At 41.2% G+C, this 19,259-nt stretch overlaps 1 protein-coding gene across 2 annotated transcripts in view; it reads left to right on the top strand.

The window, feature by feature from the left end:
- Positions 1–10,741: 10,741 nt before the first annotated feature.
- ARIH1 (ariadne RBR E3 ubiquitin protein ligase 1) overlaps positions 10,742–19,259 on the top strand; it is a 119,802-nt gene continuing 111,284 nt past the window's right edge. For both annotated transcript variants that reach the window (XM_047074839.1, XM_047074838.1), the window contains exon 1: positions 10,742–11,412. In XM_047074839.1, the coding sequence (XP_046930795.1) occupies positions 11,044–11,412 (369 nt within the window). In that variant the 5' untranslated portion in view covers positions 10,742–11,043. The remainder of the gene's footprint in view (positions 11,413–19,259) is intronic.

Raw genomic sequence — 19,259 nt, 5'->3', positions numbered from 1 at the left:
TAATTCTGTATAGGAGAGGAATGTCAGGAAAAGTTTAAGATGATTAGAACGGGAAGTAGTTGAAATGACTTATGAACTTGAGTTTCTCTTTCAACCACATCATGGCTATAGCTTCAAATTATTTTTCATTCTCTCCCTCTATTACCATTACAGACCATATACTGTGACTATACTCCCCCGGAGTTATGCAGTGTGGCAGCCCTGAACTCAGCCACAGAAGCATGAATATATTCGATTATTTTATTTTATTTTATTTTTTTTAATTTTTTTTTTCAACGTTTATTTATTTTTGGGACAGAGAGAGACAGAGCATGAACGGGGGAGGGGCAGAGAGAGAGGGAGACACAGAATCGGAAACAGGCTCCAGGCTCTGAGCCGTCAGCACAGAGCCCGACGCGGGGCTCGAACTCACGGACCGCGAGATCGTGACCTGGCTGAAGTCGGACGCTTAACCGACTGCGCCACCCAGGCGCCCCAGATTATTTTATTTTTTTGATCTAATGCTGTGGGTTTTATTTTTAAACTCAGGAAATTTAATTTTTAAATGTGATTTAATCATTGGTAGATATTTACAAAAATTCTGAAACTAGAATCTGACTGTCCAATCTTAGACTTTGAAAGTGATAGTGTTAGCCTAGTGCATATATCCTCAACAGAGTCAATATTTGCCCCTAAGGGGGCTAAAATTGGTTCTGGGGGTGTGTGTCAAAAAAAAGTCCTCTTTTTCTGTATAAAGCACAGGTATACATACAGTACATAGATACACAGTCTATCTGTGGTAGTAAAATTTCATTGGGGGGAAGTGATTAAGATGGAAAGGTTTAAAAAGGTTCCTTAGGGACTGATAATGAAAAAAAAAGTTGAGAAATACTGCCCTTGTGCTAAGCTTAAAAGACAGCTGTTAAATGAGCTGTCTTGCACTAGATTATTTCCTGTATCATTTCCTGTATTACACTGTCAGCTTCTTAAGGATAGGAAGTGTAACCTGTTTTGTATTTTTTCAATAACACCCACTACAATGGTTTACGCTCACCTGCATTCAGTAAATGCATATTTCATTGAATTAATATGGAACACAGCTTACCCTCCTTGTATTCATCCTACTGTCCCATATAACCTAAATGAAATGATCAAAATTAGTTTAGTAAAGCAAGCAACCTGACATAGTTTCCTTCACAAAAATCCTAGGAAAATAATGAGAAGCTTTATTAAAAGAGTGAAAAATCTTCAAAGTAGCATAGTAAGAGAAGCACCGACTCTGGAAACTGAAAGATGAATCAGGGCTTTGATTTCTAGCTCTATCACTCAAGCCGTGGAATCTTTAGTCAAGTTACCCAAGGAGGAAGGAAAAAGAGAATAAAAAAAGAATGGGAAAAGGGAAAGGAATATAAAAAAGGTACAGAGAAGAGACAAGGGTATTTCTAAATCTTATGTATACCCGAAATTTCAGGTATGTGGACCTACTGGCAGTTCCCCAAACAGGTCATGGCTCAAATATGCCATATTCTTTCACACTTACATGCACATACATACTCCCTTATTTCCAGAACATTATTTTTCCACCACTATTCAGCTCAAGCCACACCCTCCCAGGAAGCCCTCCATAACATCCTTGTCTGCCCTTGTCTGCCTCCCACACTGAGATGCCTGTCTTCTTGCTCCCCTAACATTCAGACCATACTTTATTATAGTACTTACGATATTGTAATGTAATTAATGGTTTGCATGTCTGTTGCCCTCACTAGTCTGTGAGCATTTTGAGAACTGAAATGGTATAAAAAATTTTTAATGTTTATTCATTTTCTGAGAGAGACAGAGACAGAGACAGAGGGAGAGAGAGAGAGACAGAGGGAGGGAGAGAGAGAGAGAAACAGAGCATGAGTGGGGTAGGGGCGGAGAGAGAGGGAGACAGAGAACCCGAAGCAGGCTCCAGGCTCGGAGCTGTCAGCACAGAGCTCAATGTAGGACTTGAACCGTGAGATCATGACCTGAGCTGAAGTCGGATGCTTAACCGACTGAGCCACTCAGGTGCCCCTGAAATGCTTTTATCTGCTTCCTCTCAACATCTTAGCATAGTGCCTAACATACTATTGGTGAACAAACAATGGGCTTGTTGAATTAACTAATAAAAACACAAGCATGCAAGAGGAGCACAGCAACATTTTTCAACAATATGACAGAGGGTGTGTACTCTTCAAAGAGCCATTGCTTTACAATTGACTAATAATCATCTTTGTATACGTTCTCAAGCCTAAAACAAAACACTGTACATTTTCTGTGTCCAATAACGATGAACATAATGAGTACTTTCACATTGTCAGTTAATTGTTACAGTCCAATGAGGAAAATCCTATTGTTGTTCCTATTTTTTTAGATGGGAAAACAGGCTCTTAAGTGGATATAACTTGCTGAGGTCATTCTTACCAAGTGAGGCTTCTTACTCTGGAGTTTATGGTGCTGCTACACTGTAGCACCTGCCAAAGTTAGTTGAGTGAGAATATCCGCTTCAGTACAATGTACTTCTGTCTGACCCTCTTCACCTGCAACCTCCTACACACACTCACCTAGAAAGAAACAAAGGCTCATGCATGCAGTTTGTTATTGTTCAGCCAAAAAATGTGTCTGAATACGCATAGCTTTGCTTGATGTAAAAATATCTATCAATAACTATGAAATAACCCTTTGGGACTATTCTAATAACATTTATATAGAAGGTAATGATTTAATTTTATTGACCTTTCAAATTCTTTAAAATGGAAGCTCTGTTCGGTGCTTTTGCATTTGAGTGTGTTAAACCACATATCCAGCATGTTAAATTCTCTTTTCAAGAAAGCCAATGTGAAGCAGCTCATTAAGACTTTTGGGCGAGAAGTCATGTATCACAAGCCCTCCATTACTACCTCACTGACAATGTCTGTGAGGGTATAGTTGGAACCACAGAATTGAAAAACCAGTTCTAGCCACATTGCCAAATCACCATAAGGAGTGGCATCTGGTTCCTGGAGCTGGAAGAGGTGACTATGCCTTTTGAATCATGGTTATTGTCTCAGACAAGACAGATGAAAAGACCCCCTAAACCAAAAGACAGCCAAAGGAAAACTTTTAAAAATGAGACTCTGGGGACAGGTGCACCTTCCAGGTGCCGATGTTCCAGGATTCCCTCGGTTACTCCAGTCTTCAAGTCCCTGACACATTTCTCTTTTGCTCCCTGCTGCAGTCCTTTACTCACTCATAACCGGACTGCATTGTATCAGGTGTGTCCAATCTGCTGAATTCCAACATCAATCCTCTCTTGCTACAAAGTGTGAGAAGCTGAGGTACCGTTGGGGATGTAAGAGGTGATGTGGGCATTAGCCCTAGAGAAACCTTACATCAGGAGAGCTGTGGAGGACATGCACATTGGGCCCCCTTCTCCTCCTCCACACAACCTGCAAGTCATGGAGACCTAAAAGAATTAACAGGTAAGAGCACCAACAATGATATAATGTCGACAAGATGCAACACATTTGCAGTAAGAAGACAATAAATATCTATTGGCCTACTGTTTTTGGTTTATGTTAATTCATTTCAACATTATCAAAAACTTGGAAGTATGTTAGAAATGCGAGATGCATAAACTACTCACATTCTAGGCATCAAGTGCCGGGTTTAAAATGGCTTGGAAAAACAGTAGTCTCTAAGCATGCGGATTAGGTGCTGGTTACGAGTGGCTTGGAAGGATGTAAGGCAGAGGGAACAGCAGATGCAAAGGTATAAAGGTCTGAGAAAGTCCAGCTTACAATGCTTTCTTAGAACACCTCAGTTTAGTAACTTCTGTCTCCTTTAAACTCCTTTAGCATTTACCACCTGTACCATTCTTCTTGCTTGTTATCTCTCTTTGATGTACAGTTACCATTTCTTTTTTTTTTAATTTTTTTAACGTTTTATTTATTTTTGAGACAGAGAGAGACAGAGCATGAATGGGGGAGGGGCAGAGAGAGAGGGAGACACAGAATCGGAAGCAGGCTCCAGGCTCTGAGCCATCAGCCCAGAGCCTGACGCGGGGCTCGAACTCACGGACTGCGAGATCGTGACCTGAGCTGAAGTCAGCCGCTTAACCGACTGAGCCACCCAGGCGCCCCTACAGTTACCATTTCTGTAACTAACCTTTACATTTACACTTCCCCTTAAGTAATTTGATTTCTTAGGTGGTAGTGTTATTTTTAAAAAATCTCTCCGGAATGCCATTGAAAGGTGAATTGAACTGGATAAACACTAATAAAGAACTATTGATTGATTGACCACACACACACACACACACACACACACACACACACATACACAACTTACATATCTTAAGTTTTCATTAAAAATGCTACAATTTGGGGCACCTGCGCAGCTCAGTCAGTTAAGTGTTGGACCCTTGATTTTGGCTCAGGTCATGATCTCACTGTGGGATCAAGCCCCGCAACTGGTTCTGCACCCATATTGAGAAGCCAGCTTGGGATTCTCTCTCTCTCCCTCTTTCTCTGTGTCTCCCCCACTCATGTGCCATGTGCTCTCTCTCTCTTAAAATTAATAAATATTTTTTAAAAATGCTAAGATTGCAGGGGCGCCTGGGTGACTCAGTCAGTTAAGCGGCCGACTTCGACTCAGGTCATGATCTCGCGGTCCGTGAGTTCGAGCCCCGAGTCGGGCTCTGTGCTGACAGCTCAGAGCCTGGAGCCTGTTTCAGATTCTGTGTCTCCCCCTCTCTGACCCTCCCCCGTTCATGCTCTGTCTCTGTCTCAAAAATAAACGTTAAAAAAAAATTAAATAAATAAATAAAATGCTAAGATTGCAGCTACAAAAAATAAAGCAGGACTATGTAAATAGAGGATAACACGTTTATTTATTCACTATTCTATTTTTATGACCTATTTCTAAGTAGGAACAAACATTGCATATAGTCAATGTTTATGTTGCCAATCAGTTACAACAGTAGGTTTGATAGCAAACAAATTTTAACAAATTTACAACAAATATAAACACACATTTTATTTTTTATTTTTTAATTTTATTTATTTTGAGAGAGAGAGAGAGAGAAAGTGCACGTGCAAGTGGGGGGAGGGGGCAGAGAGATAGGAGAGAGAGAATTCCAAGCAGGCTCCATGCTATCAATGCAGAGCTGGACCAAGGGGCTGGACAAGAGCTCTACCTCACCAACCATGAAATCATGACCTGAACCGAAATCAAGAGTTGGATGCATAACGGACTAACTGACTGAGCCACCCTGGTGCCCCGGAAGGCACAATTTAGTACAGGAATAAGATCTTATTAAAATTACTGAGAATTGCATGGTAAAAACAGTGGACTTGAACTCTTAAAACCTGGAATCAAAGCTCTGCATCCATTGCGAACTTTGGCAGATTATTTTTCGTCTTTGAGCCTTTTTCCTTATGTATTGAATGAAGTTAAGAATTCCAACTTCACAAGATCACAAGGAGTAAATTAAAAACATACACACATCTACTCTCGCATAGAGACTCAATCATATATTTGTTCACTTTTTGCCCATTCATTCATCCATTCATTCAAATACATCCACAAGGCAACACAACAAACTAGAAATACCGTGAACCACAGAGAAGCATTTCTTTTGAAAACTTTTGTTATAAAACTACTTTTTTCTTCAAGTGGTTAAATCATTAGGACAAACACATTTCCTTTCAGGGGTATGATCATTTGCTATTTTTTGCAGGAGTATAATATGAGCACACATTTAGGCCAAATTAATGTGTGTTGCAGTTGCAGAGAACACAGACATTATGGTACACTTTGTACACTTGTCTAATTGCATGAGGGGCACTCTACTTCTAGTGCCAGAATTATCTTACCACCCATTGTAGATAATTACTTTCATGAAATCTTAAGTTCAATAATGGAGTCTTTAGACTCTGTATTCTGGAAGAAAGACAGGGAAGGGTTGTAGTCAGGAATCTCAGTTCTGTCTTGGTTATTAATATCTCTACCAGACTTTTTTTTCTTTAAAGTTTATTTACTTATTTTGAGACAGAGTGTGCATGCACATGCATGAGAGCAGGGGAGGGGCAGAGAAAGAGAGACTCCCAAGCAAGCTCTGTGCTGTCAGTGCAGAGCCTGACCCAGGCTCAAACCCATGAACCATGAGATGGTGACCTGAGCCCAAATCAAGAGTAGGACCTTAACCAACTGAGCCACCCAGGTGCCCAGACTTCTAATGAAGCATATAACCTCAGTTTCCCTAAGCTTTATTTTTTCCACACAAAAGTGGTGTCATAAGATCTATCTCCCAACAATGATATAACACTCAATTGTTGTTTGTAAGTAAGCAGACAGATGTTTTTAAACAAATGCAAAGTACTCAATTAGCTTATTAGTCTCTCTCTGCCCTTTTGGTAAAATGTAACCTTAAATTTATTTTAAAATTAAAATGTAACTTTTTTACATCTTGCCTCGTAAAACACAAGAACAACTAAAACATTTTTTAAAAAGCAATAAATGCTGCAATAAAATAAACTTTATAAACAAAATGACAAAAGATAATTTCTTTCCATTTATTTTTGGAAAGAGTGTTTTAATTATATTATACAAAAATTTTTGGTGAGGTGCCAAGTAAGGTGACCAACCAAGGCAGTTTGCCTTGGATTTCCCAGTTTTAGCACTAAAAACTCCACAACCTTGGAAACCCGTTCTGTACCAGCTAGGCTTAGTCACCTTAGTGCCCTGCCATTAATTACTAGAGGCTTTTCCATAGCTTACAGCTCTGAACATGTGCCCTTAGAAAAATTCCATGAGTATTTTAATTTCTACATATTTGAAAAGCATTTGCATATCCTTCCTATTGGGATTTCATTCAGTGCCACTTGGTGAGCATATAAATATTTATAGAGTTTTCCTCTGTGAGTAGATATTTAATAAATGTATACTAATATCTTTTGACCTTATTAGAACATGGGGATAAGGGGAGTACCTAATTACCAATAATGATTCTTTTGGCACCAAGAAAATATTAACTTGCCTATTCTTTTTTCAAGGACCTTGTCATGTTGTTTACAGATTACTGTACTTCTACCTGGTAATCATCACAGCTGAGAAAGCAGTACACCGGCAATACCTTTAAGATCAAGTCATTAAAAAAAACATTGTATGTGGGTCATCACTTGGACAATTTGGGGCCAGAGAGAAGTTGTTATACTGGTTTCCTTAAATAGCTCTATAACCTAACCTGATTCCAAGATAATTTCCAAAATATCAATGGAATGAGTGTTGCTGAAAATCTGGTTAAGAAGGGTTTATCTATGGGGGAGCCTGAGCGGCTCAGTCGGTTAAGCAGTCAACTTCGGCTCAGGTCATGATCTCATCATCAGAGGGTTCCAGCCCCTCATCGGGCTCTGTGCTGATGGCTCAGAGCCTGGAACCTGCTTCAGATTCTACGTCTCCCTCTCTCTCTCTCTCTACCCCTCTCCTGCTCACACTTTGTCTCTCTCTCGCTCTCTCAAAATAATAAACATTAAAAAAAAAAAGGTTTATCCATAGAATAAGAGGCCTCAAAATTCAAAAGCATTATGATGTTGCCCAGGATATTGACCAAAAAAGAAGTTATGAGATTATGGAAAAGGTTTCTGAGAAAAAAGGAGACTAATATTCTTCCTTAGAAAATGGGGATGACTGAGGTCATGTGCATACTTGCATAATTCAAATAAAATCAATTAAAGGGTTATAAATCCAACTGGTTACAATTTTCCCCACAAGATGCAAGGTGACTTATGACACTTTTTTAAAGTTCTAAATTTGAGCATTTAACTATGTGTCAGGTACTACGTCAAGAGCTTTAGATGCATTATTCATTTGATACTCACAGATAATCCCATGAGAATAGGAATTATCCTCCAAAGGCAAACTCAGAAAGGTTCAGTAATTTGGTCAAGGTTATAGACAGCAACTGGAGGGGCACAGGCAAATTCAGGTCTCTTTCCTCCAAAGCCTAAGCTCTTGACCTTTAGTCTGTGCTCCTTCTCAACAATGCTGACATAAACTCTGAAAATTGTATCTTCAGCCCTACGTCCCCATACCTTCTGTCTTGCACATTAGTTAATATAACTGCCTATTTAACATCCCTACCTGGATGTCTAACAAGCATCTGAAATTTAACACGTTTCAGGAAATGGTACATCCATTGACCCAGTTCCTCAAGCCCCAAATCTAATAGGCATCCTTGTTTCCTCTATCAACCCCACAGTCAAGCCATCAGCAAATCTATTAGCTCTACTTTCAAACTATACCTGAAAGTATTTCTATCATCTCCACTGTCACATCTCTAGCCCAAGCCATTATCATCATTCACCCAAACTACTGAGATAGCCTCATAATCTCTCCTTTCAGCCCATTCTCTACAAAGCAGCCATAGTTATTTCCTTTTAGCCATTTATTTTTTTAAATGCATATTATATTGTTTCATTCTTGTTAAAAATGCTTCCCTTTGCAATAATGTAAACTTCTTAAGATAGCCTACAAGGCCCTGCTGTCCCCCTGCTTTTGCCTTGATAGCCCTTCTCTGACTTTATCCCTTAACACTCTTCTTTGCTCAGCATGCTTCAGTCACATTAGTTCCTACGATTTCAATTTTCTTTGTGATGTAAAGTTATATACTTTGAGAGGATTTGGAAGGGCAATGGTGAGGGTTTGAGAAAACTGGTGAAGGTTTCAAGAGTTGTCTACAGAGGGAGGACAATTCGGAAAAATTTAACAGGATTTCTGAATGGTGTTGATGGTTCAGTTGTGCTTGGTGACTAGAATTTAATAATAGAATGCATGTGATTATGCACAGATTCCAGTGATGGTCAGCTGCTCCAGTACCAAAGGGGAGGATAAGGATAGTAGGATTCATACAAGGTAGGGGTAGATTGAAAAAAAATGGGGCAAAGGATATGAGGGTACTGACAAGTGTTACTTAATTTTTCTCACATGTATATAGAAATGGGGCTCGGGTAGAGAGAAGGGTTGCTAGTGTCCTTAGCCAGCTGTGGCAACAACCTAGAACTACTAAGTAGAAAGAGAATCAAAGGACCAAGACTTACCAGCACTGATGTTAAACACTTTAATTTACAAATCCTGATTATTTCAGGAAATCTGATTATTTAAACATATATAAAATGGACAAACTAGTAGCTTATTCACATCATAAAGGAACTTTTCATTTTAAAAATATATAGAGAGAGAGCAAGCAGGGGAGAGGGGCAGAGGGAGAGAAAGAGAATCTTAAGCAAGCTCCTCTGGAGCTGCACTTGGGTTCCCATGACCCTGGGATCATGACCTGAGCTGAAATCACGAGTCGGATGCTCAACTGACTGAGCCACCCAGGCGCCCCACAGTATTTTTCACTTAAAAACAATAACTTTCCAAAGGGAACCTGTAGTTTGAACAGTAAGATTTATCAGTAAGATAGGAATTCAGATTTTTAAAAATAACTGGCCAATCCTTCAGGGTACCCCCAGAGGGTGCTTTCTCAGGCCTCTTCCACCTTCAGGACACTTCTCTGGTTCTCCTGTCCTACTTACAAAAATTTAAACCCACTCTTATAATGGTATAAAATGCTCTTACTGTCCTGGCCCCTAACTTGCCTAATAATTTCCCATTTACCCTTCTTTCACTGGAAGCTGCTGAAACGAAACTAGTTTACACCTCCGTGCTTTTGCTTCTATTACTCTCTCAGGCTAAATCATCTTCTGTTGGTCTCAGGCTAGACCTACCTTCTCTGTTGAACTCCTAGCCACCAATCACCACGCAGCTCACACAGCACATTTCTAGATAAGAGACAAGTACTGTCTCTCTGCTATATTTGGTCCTTGTAGGTATTTCTATTACAGCTTGTATTGTGTTACATTACAATGCATGTTATATATTTTGTCGTACATAACCCATATTATGCATCGTAAAGCATTTTTATGATTGATGTTTTAGGGCACCCGGCCGCTGGAACAGGGCGTTTTCTGTGGTTTTGGTCAAGTTCCTTTCCCTTTGAGCCTCAGATACAAAATGGGTACTGTGGCTCCGTGAAGATGAGAGAGAATGTATGCAAAGCCCTTACATAGTGCTCAATCAAGGAAAGCCATGACTGTTTACATTGCTTAGGGCCCTCAATTGGTAGCTGCTTGCTGAGCTGAGTTCAGGAAACGCTCCTGTAAAATGACGTCACTATCGGCGACTTAAAAACCACTGCACGTCTGTACCAGCGTACAGCAGCAGCAAAAGCACTTAAAACGAGGTTCACCTGTCACATGGTTTAGAGGTTCCGCATGAAACAGATATCCATTTAGTAGCCCGGGCAACAGGAATTTTAGCCCAACAACCGAGGTCTTCCCAGAATATTACTCCAGGGCGAGCGGGAAGTGTCTCTACCGCCGGGTGGGAAGGCCGCCTTCGCTGGATTCAGTGAAGGGGCTGGATCCCTATGGCCTGCGGCGACAACCACCATCGTGTCCAGGGGCCCTTCTCTCGGTGACGACGAGGCCACGGCCTCCTCCGGAACAGGGTCCACCAGTGTCGGTCCACAGAGGGACCGCAGCCGGAACCGAGAAGGCGATTCCCGCGGCGCCGCGCTCCCATAGCCAGGCCGGGCCGTGGGGTCTCCCCACACTCCACGCAGGGGCGGCGGGGCGGGGCGCGGTGACGCCAAGAGGAGTGACGCGACGACGCAGCGCGACGCGGTGACGCACGCCCCTTTGTTGGCTCAGTAGCGGTAGCAGCGGCCGTGGAGGTGGCGCTGGGGACTGTTTTCTCTCGGAGGCCGGAGCGGAGCCGCGTCTGACTGAGGCGGGCGGCAAGCGGCCCCCTCGCTCCCTCCCTCCCTCCTCCGCGCCCTCCCCGCCGCCGCCAGCCGCCAACCGCCAACCGCCGCGCCCGGGGAGGAGCCGCGGCCCGCGGGGCCGGAGCCAGGCCTGCGTCCGGACATCAGCCGGAGCCGGAGCGAGAGCCGGGGCCTCGGCGTCCCCGCCCTCTCCCCGCCTCAGGGCCAGCGTCCGCCGGGCCCTCGCGTGTCGCGCCATGGACTCGGACGAGGGCTACAACTACGAGTTCGACGAGGACGAAGAGTGCAGCGAGGAGGACAGCGGCGCCGAGGAGGAGGAAGACGAGGACGAGGATGAGCCGGACGATGATAACCTGGATCTGGGCGAGGTGGAGCTGGTGGAGCCCGGGCTGGGCGTCGGCGGGGAGCGGGACGGACTGCTGTGCGGGGAGACGGGCGGCGGCGGCGGCAGCGCTCTGGGGCCCGGCGGCGGCGGTGGCGGCGGTGGCGGCGGCGGCGGGCCAGGGCACGAGCAGGAGGAGGATTACCGCTACGAGGTGCTCACGGCCGAGCAGATTCTGCAACACATGGTGGAATGTATCCGGGAGGTCAACGAGGTCATCCAGGTGAGGGTGGCCGCCGCGCTGACTTGACCCGGCCGGACTGGGGAGCAGATTCGGCGGCCTGAGGGGCAGGCTCGGGCCTGCTGCGTAGCCTTGCCCGCTGCCTCCCGGCCCTGTCTCCTCCGCTGCCTCTGCTGGGGATAGAGGGTGTCGAAAGCAGACATTCGCCGGTTAGCCGGGTGTGGGGAGGTGCGCTGGGGGCGGTGCTTTCCAGGTCCTGCTATGGCGGAGGCCTCCGGCCGCCTGAGACTTCTCTTGCGGGCAATTCCTGCCGGTCCCTGGGCCCGGTGTCCTTCCTCTGGCCGGAGGAGCGCTTACAGGGGCGGGGCGGGGCGGAGGACGGGTGGAGAAGAGCAGGAAGAACGGGGCCCCTAAGAGGGTTACCCCGGCTTTCAGGCTCGCTTGAGCACTTTTGGAAGGGGTTGGAGTAGGCCTAAGAGCAGTTTGGTGTACGGTTGCCCCAAGTGGGCACCAGTTAATAAAGAAATGGATCTGCTTGGCAGTCTTAAGTGCCTACTTAAAGGTGGGGGAAGGGAACTGTTTCTCGGAAGAGGTGCTGATGGGCCTTCTTTTCTGATGTTGAGGCTTCTGCCTATATCTCTTTATTAGTCTTTGCTGTTTGCTTGGGACCTAACTGCTACTTTTTCAGAGGTAGCGTAGGATTTACTTGAAGCTGATGGAATGGTTACTGCAGATTGCATACCCAGCTTTGCAGCTAAAACAACAAAACGCAGTGTTACTGTCTAATATTAGACAAGACTCTATTGTGAGTTAGAAAGTAGAGACTTTCTGCTTCTGGACTCTCTGATAATTTTTATTTCGTGGTGAGTAGGCTTGGTTTAAGTTGATAACCACAACCCATTTAGCCTCGTGGGTCAGATTTTGTATTTTTGAGCTTTAGGAAATCAAAAGTTTACATTTGTTTGGGGGAAAAAAAACCAGTTATGATGAGAGGTCAGGGATATGACCGAAGAATAAAAATGAAGTCTTGATTCAGCGCAACTTTTGGAAAACATTAGTTACAAGTAAGGGGACTATACATACGAGCAAGTTACTGTTGCCTTGTATGTCAGTCATTACTTTTTTTTTTTTCTCCCTTAGAATTGGTTGGCTAATATTCACTGACAAATTGGCAGTAGTATGTCACTGCCTGCTTGTTCAGTTTGCATGATTAACAGATTTTTACAGTATTGTCTAGTAAGCAGCACTTCCAATTGAACCATGTCTTCAGGCTCATTTGAAGACCGTATTTTGAGGAATAGTAAAAAATATCTGATCTATAATGTTAGTATTGAACTGTGGAAATCTCAAACTTTCATATAGATATTGCAGTCTAAGGAGGAAATTGAAGGGATGTAGAAGGAAGATAAGCTTTATTGCTCTTTTTCTGATTCTAAAAATATGACAGCTTATGCCACTAAATTGACTCTCTTTTTATTTACAACTGCATTATATAAAATCTAAAATTTTCAAACTTATCTAGTTTATTGGCATTTTAATTAGCTTAAAAAAACTCATGGATAATGGATATTTATTGTTTAACCTTTTAACTTGTTTGTTTTCATGTAGTAAATCTCATCCAACTTTCTCAGCTCTTAGGTGTGTCTTAATCACTAAGGCCAAACCATGCAAGTTCTTTATAGGACTTCTGGAACAGAGATGTAGCTAATGCATATGACATCATTCTTTCTTTGTTAGTTTAGGGAGGAGAGAATAAACGCAGATGAACTAAGCTAATAGGGACTATAAAATACTAGGGTTTTTTTTTAGGCGTTCTTCTTATACCGTGTTTCCATGCCTGATTTTTGAAAACTGTCTTTTCTCTAGTCAACTTCATGGATGCTCTTAAATGGAATTTAAGGATGCTCTTAAATGGAATTCCAGAATATACAAATATCTATTCCTTGTTAGGTTTCTGTTTCACAATATCAGTAAATCAAAGAATAAGATTTATCTCAGACCATTTTTTCTCCAAATGGTATACTTCTGAACCAGGCTTTGGTTATAGTATGGGTTTTTTATGTTAATAGGTTTAAAAAGTTATACTGGTAATGCATGCACACTGTAAGAAAAAACTGACTAGGCAAGGGGGAAAAAAAAAGATTAGATCTACACCAAGAGAGATGCACCAAAATTTAAACTGTAGTTATCTCTCCAGACCTCTGGGTGAGCTATACATATTTTTTAATAGCAACAGAATCATACCATATGCTCTATGTTTTCAGTAGAAAAAAGCAGGTTACAAAAACAGAAGGAATCTCAACTTCTCTTGTTAATAACTTTTTCCAGTGTTTACATGATTGCAGATCTAAAGTAATTTATCTAATCCATCTATTATTATTGGCCTTCCTTTATTTTCCAGTTTGTGGCTTTTATAAACTTCATTGGTAATATCCTCCTAGATAAATCTTTGAATGTTTTATTTTCTTAGGATAAATTGAATTTCTGAGTCAAATGATGTGGTTATTTTCAAGGCATTTGATACGTACTACCTATCACATTGTTTTCAGAAAGGTTCTATTAGTTTCCCCCGACCAGTCGGTGCTTGATTGGGATAAAACAATCATCATTTAAAAAATTTCCTTCTTTAAAAAAACAGAACACGAAGTAGAACTTTTAACATGTTTATTAGGTGTTGGTTTTTCTTTTGTAAATTGCCCTTTGCTTTTGCTCATTTTGCTCCCTTTTGGGGGATTTGTTTCTTTTATTGATTTATAAGATCCCTTTATATTTCCTGAAGTTTTAAATATCAGTTGTCTAGGTTTTTCAATTAAAAAAATGTTTAATGTGGCCATAAGTTTTAAGTTTATCAAGTTAAAAACCATTGTTTTACTTAGTTCACATTAGAGAGCTTACTGTTAATTCTAAAAAACTTAAATCCTCTGCTCTCTAATGCTACTTTTCAATATGAAATCAAGTATGTTATTATTGAATTTGAAAATGAATTTGCAGGAGAAAAAGATTGAAATTTGAAAAGATTGCCAAATTTAATTTTTCCTTGGGAATTTGATTACTACTTCTGGGAGAGTAGTTCTGGGCAACAGGAGATTAATACTGTTATTTGTAGATATCTGCAGTGTAGTTTTAGCTTAACAGTTTTTCTTTTAGAATACTCTTGGTTTTCTAGCTTTCTGTAACTCTCTTGTTATAGTTTAATTTGGCCTTGTTATATTTAAATCCTTTGTGGCTACCTACATTATCTTGTGGACTTCAAGAAAAGATCAGGGATTTTTTTAAACCTATACCAGTGATAGAGAAGTACTTAAAGCCCTTAACTACCCAACTGTATTTACTTAACTAGTATAGTTAAACAGTGGCTTTCTAATGTAATTACTAGTAGCTTGATAATTTATTAAACACTACACAGTTCTGCAATTGAAGGTGTTTATACTTGCTGTTTTGTGTTTCCACAACATTATTCAACAAATGTTGGTTGTGCTTGTGTATGTATGCTAGTCACTGTTGAGTAGATAGAGGACATGGTTCTTGCCTAAGGAGCATATAGAAATGGGGAACATATGGGGCGCCTGGGTGGCGCAGTCGGTTAAGCGTCCGACTTCAGCCAGGTCACGATCTCGCGGTCCGGGAGTTCGAGCCCCGCGTCAGGCTCTGGGCTGATGGCTCAGAGCCTGGAGCCTGTTTCCGATTCTGTGTCTCCCTCTCTCTCTGCCCCTCCCCCGTTCATGCTTTGTCTCTCTCTGTCCCAAAAATAAAAAAAAAAATAAACGTTGAAAAAAAAAAGAAATGGGGAACATAGAGGTCCTTGGGCTTCATTCCCAGAGATTGTTGTTCATTAGTTAAGTCTGAGTTGGAGCCTGAGCATTTATATATTTTTAGCTGCTCCAGTGATAGTTCTCAGCTACTGGAATAGTCATAGTTCATCTACTGTCATGATTTTGACTCATTCAGGGAGAATGAGTAGAGTGAGAAGGGCAGTACCCTTAGGAATACCACTTTTAAAGAGTGTGCTGCAGAAGAGGAGCATGGGCTGACGGATGTGAGTGGTCACAGAGAAGGTATAAAGATGTGGGTGGGTGGGTGTCTTGCTATTATAAGATTATGCTAAGTGACCTGTTTTAAAGACAACAGATACATCATCCTTTCAGGGGGAACTTTCTTTTGTTATTGATTTTAAGTCTTTAATTCTATTTCACCTATTTATATATTTATCTAATTAAAAGACTTAATTAACTTCTAAGGTGTGGTTTCAAGCATAAATTGAGAAGCAGTGTATTTCAGTTTACTGGCTCAGGAGTCAGTTCTAGCCTTGACTTTTCCTCCAGATGGTAAGTTTTGTTTACATATCAGAACCTTCAGTTTTTGTTTCCTTTTTTTTTTTTTTTTTTTAATCTGGGAAATTAAGGGAGTTGAAATATTAGATTGCCCTTTTTTTTTTACATTGGTGTTTTGTTTATCTAAAATCCTCGTAAAACCTCAGTTAATTGGAGATGCTCATTGTTTCCAAGAAATGAATTCAAGTGTGCATATTATCGAGATGAACTTAAATTGTTTAACTATTTGAATGGTGGAAGAGGGAGAGGAAGGGGCGACTGTGTGTATCTTGAAGCTATTAAGGTGTTTGGTTTATTTCTCTTGAACTTGAACTATTTTTTCCCAGCTAATCTCCTTGAACTTACTTGAGCTGTAGGTTTTAAATTACATTAATTCTTACTAAGTCACTTATGGCAGTAGTCCTGTGAATGAAACTGGCGGGAGGGGTGGTGTCCAGCAGTCTGTTTAAATGAACATTTCAGGTGATGCCGATGCAAGCCAAAGTTTGAGAACCACTGATCTAGTTGGAATATACTACAGAAGTGAATTAATGATGGAAGGCAAATTGTTTAAGAAACTAATAAAAGGAAAATTTCAAGAGCATGGACAACACTTACTGGGCTAATCAAGTGGGAGGGGATTTGTCATCGTTACTGCTATCCTTCAGATAAAGTGGTCTTTTTTTTTTTCTTTTTTTTTTTTTTGAGAGAGAGAGAGAGACAGAAAGAGCACAAGCCAGGGGAGGTGCGGAGAGAGAGGGAGACACAGAATCTGAAGCAGGCTCCAGGCTCTGAGCTGTCAGCACAGAGCCTGGGATGTGGGGCTCAAACTCTCAAATCGCGAGATCATCACCTGAGCTGAAGTCAGACACTTAACTGACTGAGCCACCCAGGCGCCCCTGAAGTGGTCTTTACTCAGTTATTTCAAACATGCATACCAAACTAGTGGCCTCTTAACATTCTAGATTAGAACCCTTGGTTTTCCTTCCACCTTTCCTTACCCCCTGGGTTTTATTCTTTTTTCTTTCTTTCTTTCTTTCTTTTTTTCTTTCTTTCTTTCTTTCTTTCTTTCTTTCTTTCTTTCTTTCTTTCTTTCTTTCTTTCAAACATAACTGAGATTCTTTATTTAATACGTTGGAAAGGATTTAAGGTTTTGAATACTGTAAATGCTCCTGTTTAATACTGTACTAAATGTTGAAAATATGAGAAGACATTCTCAAGGAGTTGATGATCTCTTTGAATTTAGACACTCAAAGCTATTAGGTCAGTAAGTTGTTTAATCAAGTGTTAGGTCAGTAAGTTGTGCTAACTGGGTAGTAATAGATATTCATGGAAGAGACATCTGTGGGTGTTATCTGGAAGATGGCTAGGATTTGGATAGCTAGGAAAGAGGGATAGGAAGCCATTTTAAGAAATTGAATGAAGTGAGAAGGAGGAGGGTGTCAGGATAATGGTGAGGTCTGCTAACGTGGAACAGAGTTTAACAACTGTGGGTGATAATGTTGCAGAAGCTGGGAGGTTTGATAATCTGAAGAAAGGTAGGCAGAAGCCATCAGGTTAGATTCCTTTATTTTGGGTTTCACCTGTGGTAGCTGTATGTATTAGTTATCTTTAACCCTGTATTTTCCCAAAACTTAGTAGCTTGAGAACAACGCTTGTTATCTCACAGTTTCTGTGAGTCATGATTCTGGGTACAGCTGAGCTGGGTGCCTCTGGCTCAGGGTCTCTGTTAAGGGCTGCAACCAAGGTATCAGCTGAATTGCAGTTCTCAAGGCTTGACTTGGGGAGGATCCCCTTCGATGCTCACTCATGTGGCTATTGTCAGGCCTCAGGTTTTCACTGGCTGGTTGTTGGCCAGAGACCTAAGTTCCTTGCCATGTGGTCTTCTCCAGAAAGGGGCTATAACACAGTTTCCTTCCCTCAGAATGAAGAGTCTGACTGAGAGCCTCCAAGATGGAAGCCACAATCTTTTTATAACTTCATCTTAGAATTGATATCTCATCACTTTGTTATATTTTACTTGTAAGTGAATAACTGTATCCACATGTTCAGGAGGGGATTACACAAAAGTGTGAAGACCAAGAGGTGGGTATCTCTGGGGCCATCTTAGAGGTTCTACCATCTTGTGTATCTATATTTGGCTTAGTCAAGAGGTGAATGACAACCATGTATAATGCTTATCTGTCCGGTCAATTTATATACAAATGGGAGGGCATAGTAGTTTGGATTTTTTATTTTGGATTAACTAGAAATTGTTTGTATTTGGCTCTTTAGAGAGCAGTATTGTATCTGTAAATGATAAACATTCCTAATTACTTTTCAATGGCTAAGATTTAAAAGAATAGTTTCCAGTCTCTTAGAATTAGCAGGAATTTGAGATTCTTCAGTCCACCAAATTTTTTTTTTTTTTTTTTTGGCTTTACCTACATAGTGGGATCATCTGGGGATTTTTTCACACTTTTAATTTCAGTTGCAAGAAATAATACAGAGCGATCCCATGTACACTTTATTGATTTTTTGCAGTAACATCTTGCAAAACTATATCATAATGTTACAACCAGTAGATTGACATTGACACAGTATTCAGATTTCTTTCCCTGAGACTTTTAAAAATTTATTTATTATTTGAGAGAGAGAAAGAGAGATACACAGATTGAGCGAGGGAGGGGCAGTGAGAGGGAGACACAAAATCTGAAGCAAGCTCCAGGCTCCTAGGTGTCAGCAAAGAGCCTGACACAGGGCTCTAGCTCTAGCTCACAAACCTAGAGATCATGACCTGAGCCTAAGTCTGATGTTTAACCAACTGAGCCACCCAGGGGTCTCTCCCTGAGATTTTTTTTAAATGCAGGCACTCAGGCCCCACCCCAGACTAAGCAGATGGGTCTCTGGGAGTTTGGACCAGACACTGTGATTAATATTCCCTGGATTACTTTTTTTTTTTTTTTAATGTTTCTTTTACTTTTTTTTTTCAATATATGAAATTTATTGTCAAATTGGTTTCCATACAACACCCAGTGCTCATACCTAAAGGTGCCCTCTTCAATACCCATCACCCACCCTCCCACCCCCCTCCCTGGATTTACTTTAATGCACACCCAGGGTTGAGAGCCCCTGTTCGTGTCCATTTCATCTCTGTAATATTCCGATCTCTGCTTAGCTACAAATTAAGTGACAGTGAACTGTTTTGTGATGTAGCCTATTCCAAATTTAACTCTTGATTTTGTTTTTAAATGAAATTAAAGTCTGCTTGCTGCTGTTGTAACTTTTACCTATGATTCCTAGGATCACCCTTTGGATAAATTTTTTTTTCTTAATGTAATTATTGTTTTGGAAGCTTTTCTTCCTTGAAGGAACAACTTTTCTTCCTGAAGTTAATCTGTCCCTCTTTCGTTGTTCCTAGTACAACAATGAACCTATATTTTTGATAATGTACATTGCCTGCTTTTCTATTTTCTTTAGACTCTTATTTATCTATTTTCTTTGTTTTTTTAATGTTTATTTTTGAGTGAGAGGGAGATAGAGTGCTAGCAGGGGGAGGGCAGAGAGAGAGGGAGACACAGAATCCAAAGCAGGCTCCAG

Source organism: Lynx rufus, unplaced genomic scaffold (genome assembly GCF_022079265.1).
Source record: "Lynx rufus isolate CCGP_SWC_20201006 ecotype Redwood Valley unplaced genomic scaffold, mLynRuf1.p SCAF_13, whole genome shotgun sequence".
Lineage (NCBI taxonomy): Eukaryota > Metazoa > Chordata > Mammalia > Carnivora > Felidae > Lynx > Lynx rufus.
This window is presented reverse-complemented; position numbering and strand designations above follow the sequence as displayed.